Source organism: Arctopsyche grandis, chromosome 4 (genome assembly GCF_051622035.1).
Source record: "Arctopsyche grandis isolate Sample6627 chromosome 4, ASM5162203v2, whole genome shotgun sequence".
NCBI classification, from domain to species: Eukaryota; Metazoa; Arthropoda; class Insecta; order Trichoptera; family Hydropsychidae; genus Arctopsyche; species Arctopsyche grandis.
The window spans coordinates 34,638,992-34,658,433 of NC_135358.1; the positions used below are offsets into that span (position 1 = coordinate 34,638,992).

At 36.4% G+C, this 19,442-nt stretch overlaps 1 protein-coding gene across 1 annotated transcript in view; it reads right to left on the minus strand.

Annotated features, from left to right (window-relative positions):
• CadN (neural cadherin) overlaps positions 1-19,442 on the minus strand; it is a 527,291-nt gene that overhangs the window by 374,588 nt on the left and 133,261 nt on the right. Inside the window, exons 3-12 of the mRNA XM_077429937.1 lie at positions 16,744-17,045; positions 16,523-16,659; positions 15,956-16,172; positions 15,710-15,878; positions 14,658-15,508; positions 14,390-14,581; positions 9,586-9,776; positions 4,894-5,083; positions 4,589-4,771; positions 4,316-4,505 (exon numbers count right to left, since the gene is read on the minus strand). Coding sequence (XP_077286063.1) covers positions 4,316-4,505; positions 4,589-4,771; positions 4,894-5,083; positions 9,586-9,776; positions 14,390-14,581; positions 14,658-15,508; positions 15,710-15,878; positions 15,956-16,172; positions 16,523-16,659; positions 16,744-17,045 — 2,622 coding nt within the window. The remainder of the gene's footprint in view (positions 1-4,315; positions 4,506-4,588; positions 4,772-4,893; positions 5,084-9,585; positions 9,777-14,389; positions 14,582-14,657; positions 15,509-15,709; positions 15,879-15,955; positions 16,173-16,522; positions 16,660-16,743; positions 17,046-19,442) is intronic.

Below are 19,442 nucleotides of genomic sequence, written 5' to 3' on the forward strand. Positions count from 1 at the left end.
TTAGACGGAATATATTCCAACAAAATGCATTAAAACTGGAAGATATTTACACTTCAACTGTAAAAACTTTGTATGTAACCTTCGTTCGTTGGATCGTAAATCCGTGATGTCATCGAACAAATAATTCGATTTTTTTTCGATTCAAAGGATTCGAAGTCCCCGGAGGCAAAGGCGCCGAGGGCGAAGCCGCCTTCGCGCCGGAGGCAAAGCCCTAAGGGACGCAGACGCCGGGGGCGAAGCCCTAGGGGGCGCAAGCACCGGATTCTGATATAGATATAATTATTTATAAAAGACTTACTACATATGTTTGTTTGTTCGTGACAGTCAATTTAATAAAAAAAACAAACGAGTATTCAAATAAATTTATATAAAATAAAACTATTCAAATAAATTTAATAAAATGTTTACTATTAGATTAGTCATGTTTAAGCGGTTTATATTACAAATACTGAGCGAAGCCGGGTAATACAGCTAGTATATAATAAATACGTACAAGTTTGGTCATAAGTAAACTTCGGCGGTGGCTTGGTGCCTCTAAAATAGCAATATACCTCTCCAATGCCGTACAAAGCAAGAGAGTAAAAAAGCATCGTCACAACGTCAATTTTTGGTCATAAGCAGACTTATGCGATCAAGATCCTTTAACCCACAAAAAATGGTTCACTATTTTCAATCTCGAATTTCGCTGAATTGTATAAAACGCCGCAAATTTACAAATTTGACCATAGATGTCTCTGTGGATGTTAATTGATATGTATTTACTTTGTATAATTATACTTGTATCAAATGTACAATGTTTCTGACCAGAAGCCAGGCGCATTGGGGTTACCCGTTATTGTTATTGTTATTTATTTATTTATTGTTAATTATTTCATTATTATTAAAAATAATAATAATTACAATAAAAATAAATAACAATAAAAAAGACGAACCGGACGTAAAAGCCTCCACCAAGACAACTATGGCAATATTACAAGTGTTTGACACGAGCACGCTTCCTGAATCAAGTGAAATATCAGAAAAATACATCAACAGCACTCGTCAAGAGACGGTAGATGACACCTCTCATGGACTGATGATTAACCAACATACACACACACACACACACACACACACACACACACACACACCCGCAGTGTCGTCAATTCGATCATTTACTATGTACACTACACAGTGCGGTGTATAAAGCGAGGAAGCGAGGACGTTCGATATTGATTCGTCGAGAAAACGCCAGCATCCCGACCAATAAACGTCTCGAAGGGGGATAACGACTGTACCCCCGAAAGAGCGTCTTGATTTGGGCGCGGGGATGACTCGCGTCCTGGGACACGTTTTGCAGGGCCGAAGGGTTGGCGGGCGACCGGGGCTGGGGGCGCTAAGCGAAAATGTAAATTCGATTGCGGTCGGGCCCGTTAGCCCCAGCACCCCCCCCATACAAATAAATTTGATTAACAGCGCAGTTTCAGCATGATTGGGTACACAATTCAAGGTAATAACAATACAGGGGGCGGGGGCGATGCAAAATTTAATGTACTTTAACCTATCGCTTTCAACGTTTACAAATCATCGACGCGGCCCGAAGGAACTTCCGCGCATGTAAATAAATCTATTCGCGTTTGATTATTACTATTACATTTTCCGCGGTTTCGGAATGTGGAAGCGCCACACTTCATTCTACATATACATATGTATGTATGTATTTTGGGATAATATTTTTGGCACGGCTGTAAAATAAATTACACGACAAATATCACAACGACATTTAATGTCAAATTAACATCTCTGAAATAGCTCGCACGACAGAATCGGCGTTCGCCCGGCAAATCAAACGTCAAACGGGTTGCCAGTAACAAAAATAAAGTTTGACGTTTCGGTGAATTTTTTTTTACATACATATATACCAGAAATGCCTTACAGGTAAACCCCAGAACGCCTTCCTGGCTAAATTACAAATTACAATTACAATGCAGCATTTTTTATTACAAGTCGTTGAATTACGAGACACTGAAAAACTCACAAATTAACGAGACATCTATTGAATTGTACATACATTTTATTGTACATTAATCATACAAATAGTGGTGACATTTTTAGCCAAATTATAAACGGGAACCGTTTCAACAATGAAATCAGAGAAAATCGGCAAAATTTGATAGGAAACGATCGACCTGGAGTCACAAATATCCAAGTCTGACCAGCAGCACTACAGATGTACTCAGAAAAATTATTTTCCAATCGAGGTCAGCTCATGGGATCGAACCCGGCGCCTCTCGGTGTTAAGCAGAAGCTTAACGACCGAGCTATGCTGCTGGCTAAATCATATCATAACCAGTTACATTTTCACTGGGTAATCGTAATATCTCAGCAGCCAACACTTATTTATTGAAGGTTTAGGTAAAGTTAGGTTGAGTTACGGTTGGCCCTATTCATTTAAGATTAGGTTGTTGGGGTCAATATTTATTTTTGTTACTGGCAACCCATTTGAAAACCGAATCTGTCGTGCGAGTTATTTTAGAGAGGAGCATTCTTTTAAGTTGCCGGGCTGATAAATGGTATCTTATATTTTAATATATGTACATATGTATGTATGTATGTATGGTTTTCTTTGACTTGACGATCTTGTATCTAGACGCGCAATGTTGCAATCAATTTTCGATGCATTTACGCCTCGCTGATTATCTTGAAATAATATTGTAGTAGTGTGAATATGTTGTGCTTTTCTAATAGATTAGTGACAAAAGATGAAATATTCAAAGTTGTATAATTTAAAAAGTGTTTTTGATGAACAATATTTGGACGGATCGAGACCAAACTGGTATACATATTTTTTTTTATTTTCAATTTAAAAAGAAAATACGGAGAGTGAATTGTAAAATGTTCAATGCTTAAGCAACAAATTGAAGCTTTAAAAACGTATGTATAAACATATATTTAAAAAAAAACGCCGTTTTTAAGTCAACAACAAGTATTCAGGTTAATGATGTAAAAGTACTCTTTGTGGGTACGAAAAATTTTGGCAGGAATTTCCTCTAAAAAGAGGCTATCGTCCAAAATTACAAGAAACTTTCCCGAGTTTTTTTTCGAATAATGATAAAAAAATGTATTTCGCACAAAAATCGACTTATAAAAGTGCTTCAAAAAGTAAATTCCTATCATTTTCCGGGAGCGATTTGGGCAAAGTGAAATTTAATATCAAAGGCCGTTTCCGGAATATCAAAACTAGTATTTTTACGCTGAAACTGTGACGAATTGATAAAAAACCTATTTATTTACTACATACATACTGGCAACGTTCACTTTTCGAAAAACACATTTAAAAGCGCCAGGGATTATCCTGGACCTTTCGACTTCAATTATTATTATATAATTGTACTATTGATATTTTCGTATCAAATTTATAAACATATTCAAGCAGAAAACATAACAATGGATATTGTATGTATTATACAACAGAACACATATTTTTCAAATTTATTATATAATGAAATCATAAATTGGAAAAATGCTAATGAAATTGTGGCAGTCCCGATTTTTCATAGCAAAAGAATATACACACACTTAATATTATTTAATGTTTAAATAGCAGAAATAAAATATGTGCCTACGTATACATAGATCATTTGTATAGTGCATTTTTTTGTTTTTATAACACCGGTGAAAAGAGTCACAGATTCAGTCGAAGTATTCCCGTATATCTTTCACGCCACAGTAGGAGGGGAAAGGACTGAATTTAAATCCGTCGAGAAGGTGAAACTTTGCGCCAAATTGTCAGAATGTTCCGATCTACATACATCCCTCATATATTACACTCTTAACTGTATCCTGTATTTGTTCAAATTTACGATTGTATCTTTAGTGACTCGCGAACAATATTTTCACGAGTGTGTGTATGGGTGTATGTACGCACGCATATATTAAATAAGTAATAAAGTAAACCCAAGACGGAAAGACATTCTACAAAGGAGAATAACAAACTAACAAATGAGTTCAATTATGCTTTGAACAGTTTTCGTGTGTATTCATTTCTTTTACGAGCAAAGTAAGGCTCTCGGGGCAGACTTCGTAGCGGGATTTCGGAGGGTAGGCACTCAAAGTACTGTTTTCATAGCAGATTATATATCACTCGCTTTTTGCATACAGAACAGAGAGATATCACTGCGAAACGTATCTACATACCTATATGTACACTCTCGTATACAAAGAAAATCAAACATTGCCCGAAGATATATTGTTATAGGCGTTGAGCAAGGTGTTAAAGTTCGCCCAAGGCAAATGCGTAAATCTATTTATTGGAATTCGATTAAACAACACGTACCTGAGTTTGGTTGCGAGTTTGAATTGGGTCGGGCTGAAGGTGCTCCATCTCTGGCTTCCACTTCTAACGCGTAGGCTCCTTGCTTTTCTCTGTCGAAGACGATCTTGGTGAAGACTTCGCCGGTTTGAAGATTTATCTCGAAGAAATCCTTGCCTTCGTTTCGCGGAGAGTCTACTACATAGTAGTACACCTAAATATGATGAATTTTCGTTAGTAAACGTTAACGATTATATGTAGAATAGACTGGCTTTGGTTGAATGAACAATTGCATACCTGATTGTTAGGAAACGTTCCATCCTTGTCAATAGCGTTCACTTGGGTCACCTTTGTGCCGATTGGTTCACCTTCTAGCACTGTTTCTTGCTCTCGTTCGGTAAACAGAGGAATCTCATCGTTGACATCTTCCAGCATAATATAAACGGTGGCTTCAGAAGCGAGTTGTTGTGCTCCATTGTTCTATTGAAAATGTGTATGAAAAAAAATTACACTTAAACAATCTGTTGCTAAGGAAGTTTTTCTCGTTTGTTTTTAGTTCAAATTTAAATTGTATTAAATGTTATGAATTTTCTCTTTATTACCTCTACTCGAATGGTCAAATTGTATTCTTTTATACTTTCATAGTCAAGTGGATGGTTGACTTTTATGTCTGCCCATGTGAACCCGTTATCCGCTCTTTGTTGTAAATAAAATGTATGAAATTTATTCGTTTGAGCGGTTGAACCAGGCATTAACCGGTAAAAAACGGTTGGGTTATTTTCTATTCCAGAGCTGTGAAAACAATACATAGTCTTAAAATTTAGCATAGCAGAAGGTGAATGTGTATTATAAGCATTTCTACGACTTGACACAAAACGACATTGATAAACTTAAGCCTACATTTAAATATGGAAAAAATTGTGAGGAAAACTTCAATTGAAAAATTTAATATTAAATTTTTTCCAATCTCAAAACAACTTCAAAGTAAATTAAATTTTTATGAAATAAAAGATAAAAGAGCGATTTATTTTATAATTGAATTAACAATATGTTTAACTTAATATAGAAAAAGTTTTTCGATTAATTTTAAAACATTTTGCATATTATATTATACCACCCTTGTGACGCAAGTCATTACTCACATCCTCTCACTTTTTCCCATTACTGAAAGCTGAATTTATTTTCTATGCTGCATGGCAATGATTTGTAAATAGAATCCAATTGAATCGAATCGGATGATTGCAAGTATTAAAATGAATTACATAAGTCTCATAGAACACATACAACAAATATTATCTGGATGATATAGAGTACTTTTGGTATGTAAGTTATAAATATAATAAAATAAAAACAATGAAAAATCGAACTTTGAATAATGTTGCGAAATAAAAGCAATCACCGAATAATGTGACTGCTGACAAATACATATATAAACTATGCAATGCATAAAACTAATTGCATCCCATTCCAATATAAAGATCATATTAAGTGGATACTTTGCACGGACAAGCTAAAACTATGAAAGTATGTAATAACGAATTGATGCTCTATGTTTAAGATGTGTGAAACAACTTTTAAAATAATGGATACTTTGGCCTAATTAATAATCAAGAAAAATTACGCGAACTTTTCGAACACATAATAATTTCTAAACAAAGATAATTTGTAGACCAGCCGCATGCGGATTTTTTATTGCATATTTTTTACCAATAATTTTTTGATGTATCAATAATTTGATCTATTTGTAACCTGATGATGCCTACATGCACATTGTTGATGTTCGCATTTTTTTAAGTAACAAAAATCTCCACAACATCCACAAAAACATTATAGATATACATAGTAAAGAGAACGGTGCTTGTGTCACATATATTATATGTTAGTGATTTTAGTAATGAGCTCGAATATGGAATTAGGATATTATAAAATAGACTTTTGCGGAAGACTTTGACTTTTGTAGATGTGGTGAGAATACATGTTACCTCCTGCGATTCCATTATCCTCCATGAAGCAGTGCGTCCCTGTCAGTGATGCTTTTAAATAGAGTGAGTCTTGCGACTTAACCAGGTGATAAATGCAAAACATGAGATTTAAAAACTTGGGATGCACGACCACCGAATGAAATGCAAATGAAACAATAATGAGATTGAAGTTGCGATGCGTCAAAACAATAAGAAACCAAAAAAATAGTTCGTCCGTGAATGAATTTTGTAATAGGGGATGCTCCGGCTGAATGTTGCTGTAAAAGTTTCCTCATAAGATAATGAATATTCTTGAATAATCTCATTGTAGGGATATTTCTTTTGTTCCTTTCCAAGGATGCGAAGAATGAAGTGACTAATTTATTTTAAGCACTGAATGAAGCTATAAAGGATGCCATTTATATTGATATACTGAGAAACATAGATGAGTTCCGGAAAATACATATATATATATATATATATATATATATATATATATATATATATATTAGACAAGATATGCTACCTTAGTTAAAATAGGGTAGAAATTATTTTTGAAATTATTATCTGACAATTTCCAAGCCATGACAATACTGATTGTAATTAACGATCGAATCAAAGAAAACCGATTCTATTTTAAAATTTATATATGTATATAAATTGGAATGAATGGAAGATCTTATCATTGCTTGTCAAGTAAATTTTCAAAACAACTCTAATTGGCTGTCGCCGAGTTTTCGAATAAAACTCCGTGATAGACACGTTTCTTATTATTGAATGAATCTTTTAGAAGCATACACTTTTACAAAAAGTGAACAGTCATGAAAGAAGTTTGCCATCTAGCAAGCCTATTTTAATCATCTCAATTTCATTTGTAAAAGCAAACCTATAAAACATAATAGTAGCAGTTAACAGCATATATAATAAACCATATCATACTATTGCCATGTTTAATACCAAAGTTTGCTTTTATACTATGCGAAAAGTACTCATAAAGTTGCGACGATCAAAATAATACTCGTACAGTATGAATAGCGCTTCATGCATACGAGGGCAATTTCAATGAATAGACGGTGCAGAAAAGTTGCATACCGATTTCCGCCGAATGAAAAGAGACGTTTTGACATATCAAGTGGAAAATGCAAATTTTCCGCAACACGTTTCATTTGTTTGAACGCGTCTACCAAATATAACGAACTGAAAATATTAGGTAAAACAGTTCGAACGAATAGAGCGCGTCGAAGAAAAACAGAATTTTCCATCAAAAAGTGATTCGGGGATTGAAATATGTATATGGAATGTTCTAGAAAGAGATTTGAGTTGTGAAAAGACTCGCGAAAATTAATTCATCTTTCACCAGAGTCGTGTTTGAAAAGAGCTTGAACCTTCCATCGGGTTTACTATGTTTTTTTTTTTAATTAACCATACAACCAGTAGCGTGTACTAGTGGTTAGAATATTATCCTTTCGAGCGGAGTGCTCACGGTTCGATTCCAACTCGCGGTAGCTTTGGTAAAACTTTGATTTGTGACTCCAGGTCGATCGTTTCCTTTCATAGTTCGTCAAATGTTCTGACTTTCATTGAAAACGTTCCTGAAAATTGGCATTTCCTTCCCAATCTCTCTAGCAGATCTCAAGTTAGTTTTGCAAATCGTCTTGAAGTTTGAAAATTTCTATAATGAAATGCTTCAAACATTTTTCCATACATGTCACTATGGATGAATTCGCATTGTATGAAATGCTCATATTAATTGAATTATCGAATTTATTTTTAAAGTAGGAGTAAATACACATCAATTAACATTTATAGAGACATCTATGGTCAAATTTGTAAATTTGCAGCATTATATACAATTCAGCGAAATCCGAGATTGCTGAAAACTCAAAATTTTCGAGAAAATGAGTAACGTTGATTGTTGGAATAAATGTACGACCAGACAAGCACTATTATATCTGTATTAGTACAAAGCTTTGGCGCGATCCTGCGCACGGGTTTGGTGCATCCGCTCTAAAATCGCCAGATAAACGAACGACAGATTAACAGAACGGCAGCTTCAAACGTAATTCTCGTTTTCTCGAATGATAGATTACACATCAGATGACGAGTAACCTTTCGATGTGCACAGATGCAATTATTAAAATGGTAATTATTAAAATTGAGTTGGATCTTTCTGGTGAGTTTAATAAGGCAAGATTCGGAACTTATCGAATCTTGCCTTATTAAACTCGCCTGAAAGATCCAACTCAATTTTAATAATTGCATCTGTGCACATCGAAAGGTTACCCGTCATCTGATGTGCAATCTATCATTCGAGAAGACGAAAATTGCATTTAAAACAGCCGTCCGTTAATATGTCGTTCAATTTGTCTGGCGATTTTAGAGCGGATGCACCGCATCCCCTGCGCACACATCATTGTTCATTTGTATGGTGAACCTTTTTTACGCTCTCTAGCTTTCTAGTTCGCCCTGTTTCCTGAAATGATCTAATTAGTACACCCATCGCTTTGGAGCGATCTCTAAAAGAGAGAGCGTAGACGTTCGATTGAAATAAAACAACGCGTCCGACGGAAGGTTGAGCTGAAATACGAATTTTTCCACATATTTAGAACGGTGACACGACAACTCGTTCACAGATTTTCCGTAAACCGAGGATGCGCTCCAGGCATTACGTATACGGCCATCTCTTTCTCACCCCGTCCGTTCACCGAGATCTCGTTTACTATGCCATTACGTATGCAGCCATCTCTTTCACAGACCGTCTGCTATCGGTGAACAGACGGTCTGTGAAAGAGATGGCTGCATACGTAATGGCATAGTAAACGAGATCTCGGTGAACAAACGGGGTGAGAAAGAGATGGCCGTATACGTAATGCATGGAGCGCATCCTCGGTTTACGGAAAATCTGTGAACGAGTTGTCAGGTAACCATTTAGAACGACACGCGGAGCATCCACCAGACAAGCAGTATGTATATATGTAATAATAAATAGGTAAGTACTGAAAAGTAGTATTCCCGTGCGCGTGTCGAGTGTCGACGGTGCAACAACATCCAGCGAGCCGGGCGGGGGGGGGGTCGGGGGGGGGGGGTCGGGGGTGGAATAGTGAGGGTTACTTACTCGCTTGCACCACAGACCAACCACGCTCTCTAACATCTAATAGACTACGAGTATAATAAATCTTGTATAACAAATATATAGTATGTATGTATGTAATGGGGGAGGGTTTGGGGTTGGGGATAATCTGGTTTTTGGTAACGCCACACACCACACTGCGTGCAAATATAGTGACGGGGCTGCGTGCGGTGCCCGTGCGGCAAAACACTGAGGCCACAGACCTGGCTTTGACCGACACGACCTTTGCCCCGACGGGCAAGTTCTCTCGAATGTAGATGGGGCCATACACCACGTGGTCCCACACGGGCGGGTTGTTCGCGCGGTCCACTACGTCTATCTGAACCTCCACGGTTCTGGAGAGGGGCGGAAAGCCCTTATCTTGTGCCATGGCCTCCAGCTTGTAAGTTTCTCGCTATCGGGAAAACGGTTAATGGAAACAAACAGAAAAAAAACCACGTCGTTAGTAGTGTTAGGGGAGCAAAGGGGGGGTGTGTGTGGGCGAGCGGCGGTGGCGGATTTCACATCAGCGCGCGGATCCGCGACCGCGCGCCCCTCCACGTGATACCAACCTCGCTTTTATGCAGGTCACTACAGTACCCACTGTGACATTCTCTTTGATGTGAACGGGGCCGTACGTGTTGTCATCCCACAGGGGTGGCTTATTGTTCCTGTCAACAACGTCTAATTCGACGTCCACATCCGCGTGTGAGGGCGGCTCGCCCCGATCCGCGGCACGCACCCGCAAGCGGTACCTGTCACGCTAGCGGCGGGAACACGGGTCAGAGGTCAGCGGGGGGCAAACAAAATCATAACCACAAAAAAATAACTTATAATTCACTGATTGCTAACAACTCAACACAAATCATAAGAATAATAATAATAAGAAATAACCATAATAATAATAATAATAATAATCGAATCAATCAATGTCACACAAAAAATTAACTGTTCCTCGTTTCATCAAATAATGATATCTGTGATAAATTGACTCGAGTGAGAAATATCAAGACATATCAAGACAGTTCAACTAATGCTGTGTGCCTTATATGGTATAACAATGTCAGGCATGATTTTTTTTTTTTTTTTTGTAAGTACACATACACACAGTCACCGTTCACGCAAAAGCTACAAAGAAATCATAATATTTTCAAAAATCATCATCTTTTACTAAATAAACACTAAATACGTGTAAACCCCGCCGGTGCCGCGGGTCAAACGCGAAATCGACTAATATCTATCTGAACGCGCTGAAAAATTAATTCATCGTTACGTCACAACATCGTTTCACTATTTGCAAAATATCACATACGATACATATATTATATACACACAACCAGGGGTTCTTAGCCTATAAGCACGCTACCCAAAATAAAGCCAAATGATTATGTGCAATAAAAACACCTTTGCAACGACATATAATAATAATTCGTAATTTCTAATTCGTGCATTAATTTCTTTCCGAAACCAGTCGATTCAATATCTTTAACTTTATTTTTATTCGAGTTTCAATTCCTTTTCGAAACCAACCGTTGAAATCAACGGGCCCAACACTAGTATAATATATATAAAAACGGACGCGACGTGTGTGGATATGTGACTATGTGGGTATGTGGCAGACGCTTAGACACACACCCAATCAGAGCAAAGTATTCGAGACGCGGGGAAGCGTGGTAGCGGGAAAGGGGGGGTGTGGAGCGTCACATACACACCCTTCTCATCATTTCGAACGGGTTGGATTGGTGAGCGCGTAATGCGCGCACTTTTTATTACGATTAATATTACGTGCGCCTGCGTGCCTATAAATTAAATATTTATGCATAACATATAACTTTATTTTAATTCGTGTATCAATTCCTTTCCGAAACCACCCGTTAAAATCAACACTAGTCTACAATATTTGAGTCTATATACTTTGAGGGCGAAATCACACAGGAAGGAACGTGGCACATGGTTTTTTTTTAGAGCACACCAAGTACACACGGTCCCAAAATCACCCCCTGGAGTGTTTTCGGTAAAATTTCATCCTTGTATTTATCCTTGCTTGGATAAATGTGATCGATAGCGATGTATCCCATGTTTGAAGAAATGTAGGAGAACCCCCACAGTGGGGAGCCAAGGACACGACGTTCCGTTCTTCCCAGTGTGATTTCGCCTAATGCGGTTTCTTGAATGCATATGTATACCTGGGCGTATATGTAACGTACGTACGCTCAGTATCTGTATACGTATGTATGTATACGTATGTATGTATCTGTATACGTATGTATGTGGGTACGCATACGACTAACAAACTGAATTAAAATTTGAAAAATACTGTACATTTATGAATCAATTTCAACTATGTATAACAAAAACTAAATTAAAGCCTGAAAATGTTCTTAGATACGATCTATCAAAACACAGTCAAGTTTCGTGTTGTTCAAGTTTAAATTGATTTATTTTTATTTTTTTGGATCGTCAAATCAAAACTGTACCTATACTTGTTCCGCTCTAGAGAGAGACTTAGGAAAAACGTATTGCTATCTCCCTCACCGCCTCTCGACCAATAGCATTTCGTGCAGACAGTAGAACACTGTACGCGCAAAATGCCATTGGTCTAAATGGGTGAAAAGAACAGCATATACTTTTTGCGTAAGTGTCATCCTACACCGGATGGATAATAATACAGATTTTTCAACTTTATAAGTTTTAAAAACTATTCATAGATGTCGTTGTGCAGGAACCTAAATTAATTTAGCTTCATTTGAAGTGTATGGATTGTATCCACGGATGGGCGCGTGGCGATTTCGAACCTAGCTCAAGCGCCCACCTGTGGTCGCAAGGCGACGAAGTGTTTACCTTAATCTGGGTCACGGCTCAAAATGGATAAGAAACTCTGTATTGTATCATACATACATACATTCGGCAAATTAAATAATGTGCAACATTTAAATGAGTACGTAGTTTTAAAGCAAAGAAAAGCTGTTTTATTTTCGCTTGCCCCATCACGCCAAATAATTGGCTATCGTCAAAGCAATCGGAAGACAAAATAAGTGTGTAGGTTACTTTAGTGTGTTGTCAAAAGCAAGCAGCTAAGCGAGTGCTGTTTATATATATAAGTGTTTCAGGCAAACACAAGCGAAAATATAATAGCTATGTATCTATTTCGTTTCCTTGCAGTCCAACTGGCTGCCTATTTGAGAAAATTGATGATCAAACACAACAAATAGTTTTACAACAAGCAGCTTGCACACTTAATCTGCTTCCTAATATACATATATATACATGTACTCGGTAGAATACTAGAAATTGAATGATATTTCACAAGGTTTAACGATATTGTACGAGCGAAAAGTGAAAAAATGAATTATTCAAAGCATATCAAGAAGAAATTTTGTCACTTTCGTATTAAGCCGTAGCCGGCAGGGTCTACTAATATGTCTACTGTACAAGAAACGATCATTCCTCAGTCGCACTATACAACTGAAGCAGATATGGAATCATATCTTCCACATATTCACTGATATTAAATCAAGTACCTACTTACTGGAAAACATCCCTGGATGTGGCCAATGCCGAAGAAAACAATTGTGCATTGGAAAAGAATAAAAAAAGAAAAAAAATAATGATGATGGTAATTACAAGATTGTTTCAAATATACACAAGGAATAATAAAATGCAAGTACGAGTACTTAAAAAATGTACAATTTAAAACTAAACTAAAAAATAAAATTTTGAAAGCAGGCAAATTGCATGCGGAGCTTGGCATTCTCATAAAAAAATGGCGGGAGAAGGTCAGGATGTCATAAAATATAGTTATCTTGACCTCATGTACACTAATTACAATGGAACGACACTCATTTGAAATAAAATTTGAAGATAAAAAAAAAACGATGGACGTTTATAAAAATTTAGGCTGATTTATATATTACAAAGTACGTCGCCCCTTTCACAGAAGGAATAATGTCACAACTAATAGGCTGGCAGTCAAGGTACTTGGTTATCATTTACAGGTTTTGTTAGTACCCTGACTGCCCCCAATGTACAAATATTTTACATCAAATATATATAATTATATATATAATACCACATCTCCTTCTTCCCTGAAAACAAAACCACCAAATATTCATTCAAAATGATATATTATACAGTATGTATTATGAGTTTTTGATTATGTATGAGATGTCGTCTGATATAGTGAGAATAATTACAAGAGAAATGATATAGAATTGGCCAATGCTCACTGTGGCCATCCAATGCGGCGGAACAGTTTCTGCAGTGGCGGCGCCCCTACAGACGGAGACGTAGTAGACGTCTCCGACGAAAAAATCAAAATCATCACAGTTAGTAACAAAACATGTACGTACAAAAAAGTATATCCAAAAGCTGTAAGCCCTCCAAAATTATGTCAAAATAATAACCAATAACTATGTGTGCGCAGGATATACAGAAGTGCAGTTTTATATACGTAAACTGTACATGTTTTACAACTAAACATAAAAAGTTGACAGTGAAATATTTACAGCAGTTGTTTTTTTTTTTTTATTTATAATACATGGATTTTTTTAAGTAGAACAACAAGAGTTATATGCAAGAGGTGCCGTAGAAATAAAACTCATCATAATAATATAATATGTACTGAGTTTTGCCTAGCCTTACACGGCCCGGCAGCAACTGAAATAAATTGTGCTGAAAGGAAGGAATAAGCTACCTAACGAGTCGGCGTCTCTGTCTGGCCGTGTTGTATTCCTTAGATTCTCCGGGTTAATTTACAAAGTGTTCGGAAGATGATCGCAATTAAAACCAGCATTAGTTCATTAGTAGCAAAAAAAACTAAATATGTACAGATATAAGAATTATTAATAATTGAATCACCTGCTAATGCTTGATTTCAAAAGCTCCTTCATCTACTTAAATATATATATAAGTAATAATAGTGGCTTAATACTAAGTTAATCATTCACACCTCATGACACACTTAACGAGTAAATATTTCACCAGTAGTCGTGACTTAAATATAATCGTACGTAATATTGAGATACTTACGTCCAAAGGCTTTTTAAGAACAATCCATCCAGATTCTGGTTGGATTTCAAAATATTCAATATCTCCTGGATTATAAGGAGCACTCAGTGTATAAACAATAGCTCCGTTATTATCAGCATCTTCGTCTGATGCCGACACTCTCAAGATATTTGTCCCAATACTGGCGTCTTGTTTTACATTTTCCACATATTTCTAAAGAAAGTGTTTATTTGATTTTTATTATTAAAAAAAAAAATACAATTACAATATACAATATTGAACAACTTACTTGTCGGTCAAAGAGTGGAGGATTGTCATTAACATCAGTAATTTCTACAGTGAATGAACAAACGCCCTCTAAAGATGGTTCTCCTTGATCCGTCGCCTTCACAGTAACAGAAACGAATTTTCCATCATCACCTTCTCTGTCGAATACTTTATTTGTTGATACTTCACCAGTTTCTTCATCGACTGTGAATTTTGTGCCTTTTTGATTGGGTTGTTGTACAATTGAATATTTGACTTGTCCGTTGACACCCTTATCTTCATCTGTTGCATGTACTTTGATCACTGGGCTACCGTTGGGTGCACCTTCTTCAACCTTTGGATAGTAGCTACCGCATTCTTTGAAAATAGGTTTATTGTCGTTCACATCGGTGATGAATACAACGACTACAGCGGTGGAAGTGTGGATAGTTGCATCTCCGTTCACACAGCATGCACCATCGTCGAGTGCAGTCACGTTTAGTTCATACTTATCCCTATCTAAAGAAATAGTCTTGCTGTGCAATCTAATTACTCCAGTGATCTCTTCTATGACAAACTGTCCGGAACTTGTTCCACCGCCGACGAAACCGAAACGGACATTGTCTCCGTCTTTATCTGAAGCTACTACAGTTGTTACGAGAGTATTAGGCCCAGCGTTTTCGTCCACATTTGGCGTGTATACTTGCTGTGAAAATTTCGGTTCTTCGTCATTTTTATTCTTAGTGTATACTCTTACGGTTGCGGTTCCAGTTTTAGCAGGTTCGCCTTTGTCTTTAGCCGTTACAACGAATTCATAATATGCATTGTTATTATCAGCATCCAACTGCTTATTATTGGTAATTATTCCACTGGAATCAACGCTGAAGTGGTCATCTGAAAATTATTAAATTTCATTTGAAAATGTGTAAAATTTTAGCCAAGATTCAAACCATATTCGAGTAAGATTATAAAAATTTTATTTTATTACATAGATGGCGGTATAAAATTTCAACAGAAACGTCAAAATTAATTTCTATAAAAAAAAATACCACAAAAGTCAAAATTCATTAATCTAAAATTAATATAACTGCTGACCTGATACTAGATATTCAATTTCCGCATTTTTTCCGGAGTCTGAGTCCATTGCTTTCACTTTTAGAATGCTCGTACCTAAAGGAATATCTTCATCGACGTTGTGAGCTTGATAATCCGGCAATTCAAACTTTGGCGCATTGTCATTAACATCTGTCACTCGTATGGTTAACTAAAATGTAAAACATCAATTTTATACAATATCCTAATAGACAATCAATTGATATTTATCAATAAATTTAATATAACCTCTACGGAAGTAGAGAAACCTCCCGAGTCTTCGGTGGCGGTGACGACCAGTGAATACACATGAGGTTGACGCAAATCTTCAAAGTCCAATTCCTTAGCCAATTTCACAATACCAGAAGTAGGCCCGATATTAAATGTGCCAGCTCCTTGTCCTTGAGCTTTCAACGTATACCGAATTTCACGATCAGCAAATGACTTCGCCTTGACTGATATGATGCTGGAACATTAATTAAAACACATTAGGATATAGCAATACCGAATACTTATTGTTTTGGAGTATATAAAATACTCATATTAGCTTGGAACAATGTAATGACAATATAAAATTAGCTTGGAATAGACAGATTGAATCCAGCTGGTTCAATAATTAATTATTATTAGACCAATTGAATTATTTAGCTACCACTATGTCATTCAGATATAAATATTTGTAACAACCTAAATATAAATAATACATGCAAATAAAAGCATTTAAATTTATCTCTATATGTTTATATACATATGTATTTCACAAAAATTATGATTTATGTACATATATGTATGTGGTTTAAAAATACTGTAACATACTCTGAATCTTTCTTTTGATTTTCTAGTATTTCTGCTTCATAGTTGGGCATGTAGAATTGTGGTGCACGTTTACCACCAACGATGGAAAGACGTTCTTCAGGTGTTGATTGAAATCTTCGCTCGTCGACTCGTCCACTCTGAAACAGTGTTTATACGAAATTTAATACATTTAACATATACATACATAACTAACACATCAATGTCATTAAAGATTGCAAAACCTGATCTTCTGCTTTGACGTAGAGCACGTATTCCATATCGAGTTGAAAGAGATCAGTTCCTCGGGTACGAACGACACCAGAACGTTCATCAACTTCAAAACGTCCACCAGTTCTATCTCGCACAATGAAGTAATGGATGTTGTGATCAGTGTCTGGATCTCTGGCTTGAAGTGTGAATACGGGTGTATTCGGCGGGGCATTGAGCTGAACCACGGCCTGCATAGGCAACGGTCTGTTGATGAAGTAAGGTGGCTCATCGTTGATATCCTTCACGTGAATTATAACACGTTGATTGTCGGTATCTGAAAAATAGTCAATAATAATTTTAATATAATAATAATACATAGAAAAAAAAGCAAAATCAGAAAAATAAGATAAAAAATTACAAAAAAAAGATCATATAACAGGATACATATGTACTAGGAAATGAGAAAAAAAAACATTTAAAAATAATAAAAAAAAACAATAAAACATTAAAATAGTAGCGGATAAATGAAAATTTCATGTAATAAAATACAAAGGGAATGTCTTGCATCTACAGCCTGTTCCAATTAATAAGAACCAGCTACAAATACAAAATATCCCTGCGAGGCCCAAATGGAAGGGAGTAGATCAAAAATTCCGATGCGGTGCAAACGATCGACAAGCGTCAGACAGACTGAACCACAGATTAATGACATGTGTACCTTATGCGTGCGCACTGCTCGCACTTACATTAAGCGAAATCTACCCGAAGTCCCGACATACCTGCCCTGTATACGTTCTGTACTTCTGATACCTTAGTTCCGAATTTTGCCTTATTAAACTCGCCAGACAGATCCAACTCAATTTTAATAATTGCATCTGTGCACATTGAAAGGTTACTCGTCATCTGATGTGCAATCTATCATTCGTGAAGTCGAGAATTGCGTTTAAAGCAGCCATCCAGTTAATCTGTGGTCCAGTCTGTCTGGCGCTTGTCGATCGTTTGCACCAAACCCCAAAAATTCCACTCATACTATAAAATAATGATGAGCGCAGACTACCAGACAAATATTTTAAAATAATATCCGATAATCTACGCTCATCAATGTGGAAAATATCGCATTCAGACTCAGCAGCAACGATTTCATTGAGAAGTCGAATATGCAATGCCACTCATTCCTGATTTCCCGTTCCCATTTTTTTTTTATAGAAACCATCGTGGGCATGCATACAATAACGCATGCGTTGCAATGCCACTCATTCCTGTTTTATTATTTTCTATTATATTATACTTACATTTAAGTCCAGCTGGAGGATTTCATGAAACAAAAAATTATGGAATATTATTAATTTTTCAATATATTTTTTTTTAATAAACAAAAAAAAATGTATTTGAAATGGAACAATCTTATAATATAATATGTACGATTGAGTGACAATATGTAAGTCTTGAAAACTAATAATAAAGAAAGTTCCTACCATAAAAATGTTCTATCTATATAAGCAAATAAATTGTATGAACGGGGTCATATCTCTTATCGTAAAAGTATGTTGAAACTAATAAAAGAAAGCTTCAATATATATAAAATAAAATAACGTATGCAATAAAAAGATGACTTTGCTTTCGGGGGGGGGGAAACAAACAAGCCGAGATATAGATCGAACGACCAACATTTACAGACGAACTCTCATCGTTCACAGTCTGAGAAAACTGAATGAAGATCGCGGAAAATCAGCGAAATCGGAGGAAAACAAATCGGCAAGCCATGTTTGAACGCCGGCGTTTAAACAGTTTCCCCGTCCGGAGAAAAATGTAAATCTGCGAGCAAAGACGATGATGAATGGTTGTCTGGAAAAGGGACGCCGAGTAAAATAGGGAAAGGTCTGAATGAAAACGAGAGCGATATAAATTTCACGTTGAGCATTGTCTGAGATAAATATAACGAAACTGCTAAACGAGAAATAGTGTTGTACGAGAGTTGTGACATAATCGTTGAAATTCATGATACGCTCAAGGACCGAGCTCATACTTTTACCAGACATGCCAAAAGCAGGCGAACTAGCTTAAGTTTGCCAAAACTTTGCTGAAAACTTTTTTACGAAAGTTTTGCAATACTGAAAGCTATGAGTTTCCATTCAATTCAAAACCTGAAATATTATGTAATTTTTAGTACGTGTTCTTTTTACTTTATCTATGTACATATGTATGTACGTAGTAACAATAGATGAAATTTTCCGTTCGTCCTATCGAACTGAAACTTAGTATCGGTCACTGAAATCCTTATCGATACGACGTTAATTTTTTTTTAATTTTTAAGTTGACCGGAAAAGGTACCTCCCCTTATACATGGGTGTCCTCTTTTTTAAGTTTTTAATTCAATTATCTATGTATGTACCAAACCACTAACCAAATCAGACTGAATTTTTTTTACATGTAATAGATATTGTTGCGTAGGGGTGGGTGGAGGATCCAAGTAAAAGGCCGAAGTCGTTTCACAGCATTTATTGATGATTAAGGAGATACACGCACTGGCAGTGCTCAGTCCAGAATGACCTGATATCGCCTACGTACCGCCTTATAAAGGGTAGATCTCTCAGAACGTCTTATCTGTTTACCTATTGTATAGTCACGTATTCGGATATGTATTCCCACGACATTGGGTCTCCCCGTACCGATTCTGAGAAAGGACTAATAACGGTCATTGTTTAGCCTAAATGCACTTAGAGTCCAGATA